At 40.5% G+C, this 10,496-nt stretch overlaps 1 protein-coding gene across 1 annotated transcript; it reads right to left on the minus strand.

The window, feature by feature from the left end:
- Window positions 1-656: 656 nt before the first annotated feature.
- Window positions 657-8,434, minus strand: brms1lb (BRMS1 like transcriptional repressor b). Its single transcript, XM_073493470.1, has 10 exons — window positions 8,156-8,434; window positions 7,820-7,910; window positions 6,891-7,018; window positions 6,567-6,646; window positions 6,273-6,369; window positions 5,524-5,613; window positions 5,334-5,398; window positions 5,203-5,242; window positions 4,793-4,922; window positions 657-2,852 (listed from the first exon to the last, which is right to left on the minus strand). Exons 1-10 carry the CDS (start codon window positions 8,289-8,291, stop codon window positions 2,735-2,737), a joined length of 975 nt encoding a protein of 324 aa, XP_073349571.1. The 5' UTR covers window positions 8,292-8,434; the 3' UTR covers window positions 657-2,734.
- Between the last annotated feature and the right edge of the window lie 2,062 nt (window positions 8,435-10,496).

Consider the following 10,496-nt stretch of genomic DNA (forward strand, 5'->3'; position numbering starts at 1 on the left):
GTTCAGCGAACCTCAGGGGTGACTTTGGGTTGAGCACTGTCAGGGACTTTCTCTCTTTGTACACTGGAGTATTATATAAGATTGTATCTGAGCTTTTTTCTGTGCATGCTGGCCCAAATCCAAATCGGATACTTAAGTTCTTTGCAAAGCTCTGATATTCTTATTTTATCCAAAAGCTCTTAAGGCCATGAAAAGGAAATTAGCTTGACTGAAGCTGAGCAGTGAAGGTTGATACTGTAATCATCTAAATGCACAGACACTTCTTCCTTTTTTTGCTAGAAATGCAGACAGAAAGCCTTTGAAAGTATAGCGGAAACACAATTCAACTCAAGTTAAAGCAACACCATGTAACTTTTTGCAGAAAGATAGTCGATTGTTGAGTCTCTTTCCATCCATCCATCATCCAAGGTCACATGGGGTGAGTGGCGGGGTACACCAGTCTCATGCCAAATCAAAATCAAACCCCAAATTCTGTCTTTGGCGTCGGACCTGAAACATTAACCCAAAACGTTGGTATTTCACGATCTGGGAATGAAACTCAACAATCAAGTACTTTCTCCAGAACTACTTTAAAAGTTACATAGTGCTGCTTTAAGTTTCTTTGCTCTCTTTTGGATATAAAAGGATGAATAACCGTTAACTTGCACGTTTGACTCTTTTTCAAATGATACAAACAAAATCTTTAATCAGCTGTACATGCATTGGCACAATGTCACATGTTTTTTGTTTTTTTTCGTTTTTTTTTACTTTGATGGAACCATAGTTCATAAAAATGTCAAAACAAAAAACAAGAAATGAAAACTTGCAACGAACTATCGAAAGTTGTTCTGAGTGAAAGCCACACCCGGCCTCACGTACACTGCATGTTTATGAAATAATGTTGCAAGCACTTCTCTTTTATTGGCAGGTAACACTTTGAGATATGGGTAACACTTCATGATAGACATCATTAATGAATGGTTCATTTATTGTTAGTTACACTTTAGTTAGTAGTTACTTCACTTTTAACAAACAATGATATTTATTATTGCTTAATTTATTATGAAATGTAAAAGTTTATAACCAGCTGCAACTTTATAATGGCCGTCAAAACAAGGTTTATAGATGAACTACGAAGCAGTTATTAACCTTTTACGAAGCATTTGTAAAAATCAGTTGCTTAATAAATGGCTTATAAGGGATTTCATTGTTTATTAACAGTGAAATAACTATCAACTAAAGTTTAATTATCTATTAATTACCATTTAATAATGATGGTTATTATAAAGTGTTACCGAAATATGTATATAAAGCACTGTAAACACAACACAAAGCAAGATCCCCTCCATTAAATCAAGTATCATTTACAAAAACAAAGAAGGGTTTGATCGGACGGATTGTAGATACATTTTTTTAAAAATCTCTTCACCTTTCTTTCTCATTGAACTGTTAATACGTCAATGATGAGGAACCTTTTTCACTGACGGCTTAAGGGGAAGACAAAGGGGAATAGGGAAAGAGAAGTGACAGTACAGAGGGAGGAACACGGACGGGGAGAGCGGACGGGGAACAGGAGATACTTTTGATTTGTCAGAGGTGTTACATTTACACTGCAGGACCTGATAACTAGTCCTTTCAGCTCTTATATTCATAGCACACACAAAATGGTCTGAATAAAGACAAAAAAAAGGAAAAAAATGGCACTATGAATTACAAATCTGAGGCAACTGGAGCCTGGATCCTGCCTTCAATAGTGAGTTGTAGGCACTAGCAGACAACATTATAGGAGATGGAGGGAAGAATCACAGTGAAATACTGAAAAACATACAGTCATCTCTATATACAAGGGCACCTCCTGTTACTGTCTAGGTTTTTGCGTAGTGCATGTGGCTGGCCTCTGTTTGAACTTAAAATATAGTGCTGTGAAAATTAGACTAACACATCAAGACATCAAGAGATCATTTAGTACAGAGGCTCCCCAAGTGGGTTTCCAACAGAACCCCGGGGTGTTTTCTCGAAGAATAGTTTTATCTCATTATGTTCACGTTGTAATCATTTACTCAAAAATTGATTAATCACTCTCCATCTCCGCATTGACACTTGTGCGATAACTCAAACACTGTCTCAAACTGGCCTCCCTGGGGATCCTAGCACAGATTTATCAGGCTCTGTGAAGCATGACATTTTCAAATGTAACCGGTGCGTCCGCAGAGGCGAATCAAACACACCGCTGACGGCATCCTCACGTGGATCGGGGGGGGGGGGGGGTTCACACTCACTCGTTCATTGACCCGCTTCAGTCCTCCTGGTGCTAACACAGTACAGAGTAAGGCTTCACTGCATTGATATTAATAGTTCAGGCATTGTCTTGTCTCAGAAAGGCACGCGACTGAGCTCCGCCGTTCACAGTTCGCTACTGCTCCGGTTCTTCTCCCTTCGTTTTTGATTTTAGCAGCACTTTGCATTGATCTCCGTTCCAGAGAAAATGACACTTTGTGACCTTGTCAGTAATATCAACATACCTACATATTTACAGAGAAGATCGTCTCCTTAGAGCTGAATAAGTTGATATTTGTTTGTAAGACAGTTTTTTCTTTTGTTACTTTTGCACAGAGGGATTGAAGTTAGCTGTGTTTTGTGTGTGTGACTGCACATATGGCATAATGTAGAAAAAGATACCACTCGGAAAGGAGACATAAAGAAACACAGCAGAGATGATGGTCTTTGCCTGTATGCGTGTGTGTGTGTTTTTTTTTTACGAGTGCTTGATTGTGTATTTGCCTTTCTGCAGCTGGGAGATGTACAGCTTTGACTTGGTGCCGTCCAGTCGTTTGAACCACACCTCGTCGTTGTTGACGGTGGTGATGATGGCGCTGCGGGACACAAAACACACAACTATATTAGCACATATATGAGAAGAGATACTGATTAAAAGAGAATTTAGGATGTTTTTACAGAGAAGAGAACAAATGCCCTCTAAAGGACTGTGTAACATTAACTAATTATGATAGAAACATTTAATAAAATCTTAATTTTCATGTTCACAGACATCCACAGTATCATTTCAAGTTTTTTCAATGATGTCAGGCTGCTAAATATGACCAAAAATTATTATAAATTAGGTTTGTGCATGTGTGACCAGTTCACAATGATACAGATTTATAAAAACAAGAGCATGTGTACGTACAGCTTTATAAATCTGACTGCATGAGCACATCTCTGTCTTTGTGCGTAAATCCATAATACATACTAAAAAGACTAAATGCTTATTACTGACAGGAGATGATGAGATGTGATGAGAGGGGATTATCAAACTGGGCCTTCAGAATCTCACTGTAAGTTAAACTCAACACAAACAAAGCTAAATGTCTCATTTCAGACTGAATTCTTCAAACATTTTTGTTTTCCAAGATCTTTCTGGAGCTCTTCCACCACCGCCACCCACATCTTTTTTCCAGCTGCAAGTAGTTTCTCCATTTCATTTGTCCACTGAATGTCCATTAACGACACACTCAAACATTAAAAGTATTTAGGACTAGTCAACATGTACACAGGGTATTTTTGGTTACAAGGTTTTTAAAACAAAAACAAGAAAATACCACGAACGAGGCAGAGATACGTGACTGCTCCTCACAGAACCCTCCTGGATAATGCATCTAATGCCGTTTTTTCCATCACTGTATTATAAATGTCAGCGTGTGTCTCCCTAAATATAGACAATGTCCATTCCATCAGTGCACAGACTCAAATACTCCAATATCATGACACATACTCCAAGTTCACATTAGTCAGTGATGCTTTATACACTCATAAGACCTATTGAGGAAGTGGGTGTCTGCGTCATCGCTTCAAAAAAAGAAAACTCTGCTTCTGCCGTCCAGACACTGACAATGGAGTTATATCATTCCCCTGGTGGGAGTTTCCCTAAAGTTCCCTTTTCAGTAACCTAAAACACAGTTTACGTGTGTACAGAAACCCCAAACGTATAGAAAAAGATTTGATTTAAGGAAGAACCACGTATGTATGGACAGGACCTCAGCATGCATACTGTCTGGGTTGAGTATACTTCATTTTGTCACTTTCACAGTGTGTGTATGAGCAAAAAACCCATTTAGAATTACTAGGTAGTTTAGATTTGGGACGCCAACACAGTTTTATGCATCTGGTGGCATCTTTCCTGGTGTGGAGCTATACGGTACATACGCATACATAAATCAAGTGTTGGCGTGGAGTTTGACCACCTTGAGCCTAAAGCGATTGAACTGTACTGGAGGGATGAACTGCACTGATAAACATATTTCCTCCTGTGGTGTTTTGGTGATGATGTATCTGCCATAGCTTAAAATCTGGTGAAGGAAACTTCATTCTAATGTCCATACACTCTCTGGTATGCTGTTCAGCAGCCGCCTGTTGCATTTCTGTCACCAATCAGCACTGTTGAGGGAGGCTGGTGAGAAAACTGACATCAAAACATGCCCGCTGTTCACCGAGCGTCCTGTCCTGACAGCACACAGGACAGACTGTGGCATCACAATCATTCAGTCTTTGTTTAAATCCGTCCCCGATCATTTCCATTACAAATAAATCCTTCATGTGACCGCCACACCTCAGCCACACACACACACACACACACACACACACACACACAATGAGTCAGAAATACAGACTGTCACAGATGAGCATACACAGCGGTTAGCGTTATAACTCACACAGGCTATAACCATAATCATCACTCCCTCTCATTATTCCAAAGAGCTTTTTAACTCTGCACACACACACACACACACACACACACACACACACACACACACACCTAGTCGGGTACTCGTCCTTCCTGTTGATGCAGATGGCCTGTCCCCTGCAGTACCACTGGTTGTCATAGAAAAGTCGACCGTCCTCGGAGCGCGCCACATGGTGATGTCTGTCAGGCTTGACTGCAGGAACTGCAGGGAGAGAATTTCAAGGAAAATAAGGACATGAAGAAGACAACATGCACAGCAGGGACAGTAGAAGTTTAGAGGAAATACAGAAGGAAATATAAAAAAAGAAGGACAGGAGGAGAGACAAAGACAGATGAGGAGGCAACACTTGTCTCCTTTTCAACTATGAGCTTGAGTACTTTTAGCTCAAAGTATTGAATCAGCTCCTCCTGTGTGACTGCGGGTCGATCGCTGCACTCAGCCAGATATTGACTGTAACCAAGGACGAGAAGAAAACTCTTACCATCCACCTTCACCCTGTGTGGCCCCAGTGATGCCATCGCCTGCGAGGAGGGAGAGGAAACAGACGGGAAAGGTCAGATCACAACTCGAAAACATTCGCCAAGTGGTCTCATCGTCCGTTTACAAAAATACCTTTCGTATTGCGGTCCAGTCTTCAAGAATATCCAGATCTTGCAGCATGTAAACGATATAAGGCCGTGAAAGAGCGGTTAAGGAAGAATATACAGTGAAGTGACGGGAAAACATCTTAACAGGACGTCGCTGTGGTGCAGATGAATGATGGGAGTAATGAGACAAGGACGGGACAAAGGGAAAAGGATATCAGAAACAACAACAGGCTTCTTCTTCTTGACGGGGCAGAACGGGTCTTTCTTCTTGTTTTTCCGTGAGTGCAATCCATCATTCCACAACTCTGGAAAACAGAGAGGACGAATCAGAGAGAGGAGAGGAATCACGTCCTCCTGGAGGACATTTGCATCATATTTCAGACATCTGATTTATAGACTTTAAGTGCAAACTTTGCATTTTAATCAAATTTGCAGCCTTTATTCAGTGAGTATTCATTAACAACACTAACTGTACTCTGTATCTTCGGTATATTAGTACTTGTACTTTGAAAAAAAATCTAAGTTATCTAATTTCAACTTGTTAAATGTAAAATATGTAAAATATTTTCTGGTTTCTTTACTCCTCTGGGACAATAAACTGAATATCTTTCAGTTGTGGACAAAACAGGACATTTGAGGACGTCACCTTAGGCTTTGGAAAACACTGATTGACATTTTTCCACCATTATCTACCATTTTATAGACCAAACAACTAATCGATTAATTGACAGATAATCAGACAATGAAAGTAATCCTTAGCTGCAGCCCTTATACCAAATATTAAAAACAAATGTGAAGTCTACTTTTCTCTCTTTCTCAACAATATAAACTGAATACAGTTGGTTTTGGAGATGCTGGCCAGACGTCAGGATGTCACTGTAGGCCCGACCTCTGATGCTTTTTATTTGATAAATAATCAAAAAAGACATTTCAGACAGTTGCTGGTTGCAGCCCTGGTCGGTACCTGAAGTGATGTCAATACTGTGTCTGTCTTCCTCCAGTCGTCTGATCTTCTCCTCCAGTTCACTCTGCACAGTGTCAAACAGCAGCAGCTTCTCACTCTGGGAGACAGAAACGAGACACACTGGTTGGAAAACCATTAAAAACCATCTCCAGGAGTAGTTACTGTGGTTTAAATCGGTCTGTTGAGGTAGTGGACACTGTGGCACTGCGCATTTCCTACACTATAAAGGGAAAAATCTATCTGAACAAAATGTGGTTTGACGCGGAAGCCCTGACTCATTCGGTGACCTCTCACCTCCCAGTGTTGGCAGGCAGCCTGGATCTCACACTCATACTTGTTCTTCACCGACTCCAAGCACAGCTCTCTGTAGATCCCTGTGACAAGCATTCAAGCATTAGATCAACATGAAGCAGCCAGCAGTAAAGATTACATAAAAAAAAAACAATTGACCTTTAACGGCAAAAAAGCAAGTTTTAGTTCCATAGTGTATGAGTTTCATATCATTTTTACCAAAATAGTGGTGAAACTGTCCACATTGTCTCAAGTGGCTGACATGTAACGTCAAAGTCGGTCACATTAAGTCAGATGTAAATATTCACGTATGTTACTTTGACTCACCAGCAACTTTGGTTCTGATCTGCATGTTCTCCTGCAGGTTGGCTAAAGGCTCCAGGTACTCTTGGGCACAGCCTGCCATCACCTCCTGCAGCTTGATGTCCACCTGGCTCAGACGCTCCTTGTACAACCTGAACATTGAAAACACGAGGAGGCACATCGATTCATAAACTTACACTATTTGAGCATTAAAATGAGCTGAGCAGATGCAGAAATCTCTCACTGGTCTCCAGAATAACAAAATTATGTCCACGCTCTCGAGAACAGGAGAGTTTTTCCTTTATTCAAATGTTGCTAGAGCATTAGTTAATAATGTGTTGTTTAACTGTTGCGTGAAGATTTTAGAAGAATATTGCTTTCAATAATTGGTATTTGTTGACTTATGTTTAGTGAGTTATTGTCGATGTTCAGACTGCTCAGAAAAACAGCCAAACATTTCAGCGGCATTTAAAATATGACTTAGATAACAGTTTCAAATGACTTTTTACAATATAGTCAATAACTTTACGGGCAATTTTTAACCTTAAAGATTAAATTGTGTTCATCTCTTCTCACAATGGCGGTCAGTTTAATGTCAACATGGCCGACATGGAAGTTTACATCTGACGCGCACAATCCAAGATCTTACAAGTAATTTGCTGGTGACTGACGAGTTTATAACCAACATTACTGTTTACAAACAGCAGCGTAGAGAACGGTCCCTGCAGAAAGACCCTTAACAAGACAGCCAGGTGAACCAGGTGAGTCTTCAGTGCACGGCCCATCATTTTAAATGCTACGGCAATTAATGATGGATGTCTGTGGTGACTTGGAGAGAGTTTGCCAAGCATCCAGATGCATCTCAGGCACAGACCAAGTGGAAGTTCACCTGTAACATGAAGTACAGTATTCATTCAGGTCAGACAGCAGTAGCTGAACGCTGTGTGACTTACTGCTCCTTCAGGTCAGTGAACTGTTTCTCCAGGGTGGTCATCTCATCCAGACACTCCATCCTCCTCCTCTCGCAGTCCTCGTCGTCCATCTCTGTGCACACATACACAATGACAGGTTTGACATCACCTCCACATCCACACCAACAGCCTTTACCTTCACCCACAGACATCAACATCACAGCACCTCCACCTCACCCTGTATCCACCCCCCTTCATCAAAACGTGAGCTCATTTTCACGAACAGCCACATATTGTGTTGGAGCCACGTCTGACAGAGAAGCATATTTTGATATTTTAGCTGTGGGTTGATATTTAAGGCCTGTGTTTTTTCCCTACCCGAGCTGTCTCCATCTTCAGACACGGACGAGCTAACGGTGTCCTCCTCGTCTGTGCTGCTGCCGTCTTGCTCGGGAAAATCCACCTCCATGTCTTCGTGGTTGTTTTCTTTCTTCTCCCGGGAGTGAACCGGCATCGTGAGGTCCAGATGAGCCGGTGCCGACCGGGTGGAAGGGCTGTTCGTTGTTTTCAGCCCGAATAATGAGGCAAATACACCTCAGACAGCTAACCGGTTAGCTAGCTCGCATCTAGACAGCTGGTAACGCAAACATGGCCACCGTCGGCCAATCACAGAGAGCTTTACTGAGCCCGTCCAATCAGATGTTGGTACGGGTAACCAAGTGCCACGTCAAGATTCTCGGGATTTGTAGTTCATTTAACTTTTTCTTGATACTTCGTACATCCTGTATGTGCAGGTATGTTAATGTACCTGTGATGCTTTATTAGCTTATGTTTTGCTTTTACACTTAAATATATCATTCTTACTGAAGAATTACAGAGTAAAAGCTCTGTTAGACCCTTTAAACAGTGAAAGTATTTTAAAAACAAATGCTTATTATATTTTTTTAAAAGATTAAACTTAATACAAACACTAAAAATGAAAGCGACTACGCTTTATTTCCAAATATGAGGTACTGCAGACCACCATCAATTTGATCTAATGAAAGAAAATGCATATATAAGGAGTGATGGATGTTTCATAATAGTTTCATTATTTTTTATGATTTTACTTTGTTTCTTCAAGTCTATTTTTGGCCACCATCGTTTCATTTTATTTATTTATTTATTTATTTTGTGAGATTCTTCATAAGCCCATTTTCTTTTAGGGTACTGGTTTTTAATTCACCCTTTATAAAGTTATTGTCAGCTGCAACAAATAGATTTAATAATGGTTATTAAATAATTTACTCATGCTTCAGAGATTTATTAAGAAATGATGGATTATAACAAAGTAAGTACTGGAGGCCTACTTTAGTACATCGTCTGAGCTCGTCTGATGACATATCCACTGCCCTCCACTCAGTCTTCACACACCTTGAGAATAAGGACAGCTGCATCAGTCTGACTGCAGTGAAGCTGATTGGAAAACGTCTAGTACGACACTCTGGACTTCCTCACATGCGGACCCCAGACAGTTTGGATTGACAGTCACACATCTACGCTACGTTTGTGCTCAATATCGGAGCCTTTACAACATTCATACATGTAAATATATGTAAGAGTTACTTTAAGTTGCAATTTTGATACTTGAGTACATCTATTGCCAGAAAATGTATTTTGATACTCAAGTATATTTATTAAAAGATACTCCAGACCATGACAGCTGTCCCTGGCAGGTTGATGGCATACGAACACATACTTAAGCACATTAAAACACATAAGCATTTGAACACAGACAAAACAGCATACGTGCTGACAAAAGCATGTGGACACAGGACATTAGTAAAGACCTTTATTTAAGTACTATTCATGTGAGTGATTATGACTTTTGGGTCCTTTTCAGAACACCAATTATTAATAAGAACATTTTTATTTGTGTCTGGACACTTGCTTTGTCTTTTTAGCTCTCTGAAGACGCCTCACTGGACAGTTTGACCCTTGACCTTCTGGACCAGGACCGTAGAGCATCTGCACCTACATTCATTAATCAACAACGTAGTGTCATGTAAAACTGCAAACCATTTATAACTGCGGATGACTCGCTTACTTTTACTGAGAGCATAATAGAAAGTCAAAGTCTTCCTCCTTCATTCATGATTTATTACATTTAAAGGTTTATCATCCTTTATTAATAACTAACATTTAGATATTTATTAGCACATTTTCACAAACTAGCACCCCAATAAAGTATTAGTAAGTGGCATTAATAAACATTAATAAAACTATTAATTACAGCTTATAAATCCTGTAAATCCTGGCTTATTAGAAAATGGTACATTTTTACGAGTTCTTTTCTTTTTACCTGCAAATCTAGAATAAATCTACAGCAGAGAGTGAACACTGTTGAGGAAGCTGAGGTGGGTGGGTAGCACACCACAGAGGAAGTATCATATGTGCTGACTGCTGACTCACGACTGAGACCTGCAGGTCGAGACTCAAAGATGTTTAATACATGTTGTCAGCGCCATCATCGCAGTCTGTCAGGGAGCTTGAATACCTTTTTTTGGCGCTGGGAGCAGACAGGAGGGTTTTTTCATGGTGAAGGCACCCTGTACAGCTGCAGGGGGATGTTGAAGAGGTGCCAGAGAGCCTTTTGCTATCTGACTGGCAGATGATTCAAGCACCCCGGGGCGAAAGCTGTCATGGATCGCTGCTCGACTCTCTTCTCAGTCACCTGGGT

The sequence above is a fragment of the Pagrus major genome, chromosome 22 (genome assembly GCF_040436345.1).
Source record: "Pagrus major chromosome 22, Pma_NU_1.0".
NCBI classification, from domain to species: Eukaryota; Metazoa; Chordata; class Actinopteri; order Spariformes; family Sparidae; genus Pagrus; species Pagrus major.

Coding starts and splice junctions, on each gene's coding strand:
- brms1lb (XM_073493470.1), bottom strand. CDS start 8,291: ATGCCGGTTCACTCCCGGGAGAAGAAAGAAAACAACCACGAAGACATG. Junction 6,370..6,566: donor CTGCCTGCCAACACTGGGAG/GTGAGAGGTCAC, acceptor TCTGTCTCCCAG/AGTGAGAAGCTGCTGCTGTT. Junction 2,853..4,792: donor AAGGACGAGTACCCGACTAG/GTGTGTGTGTGT, acceptor TGTGTCCCGCAG/CGCCATCATCACCACCGTCA.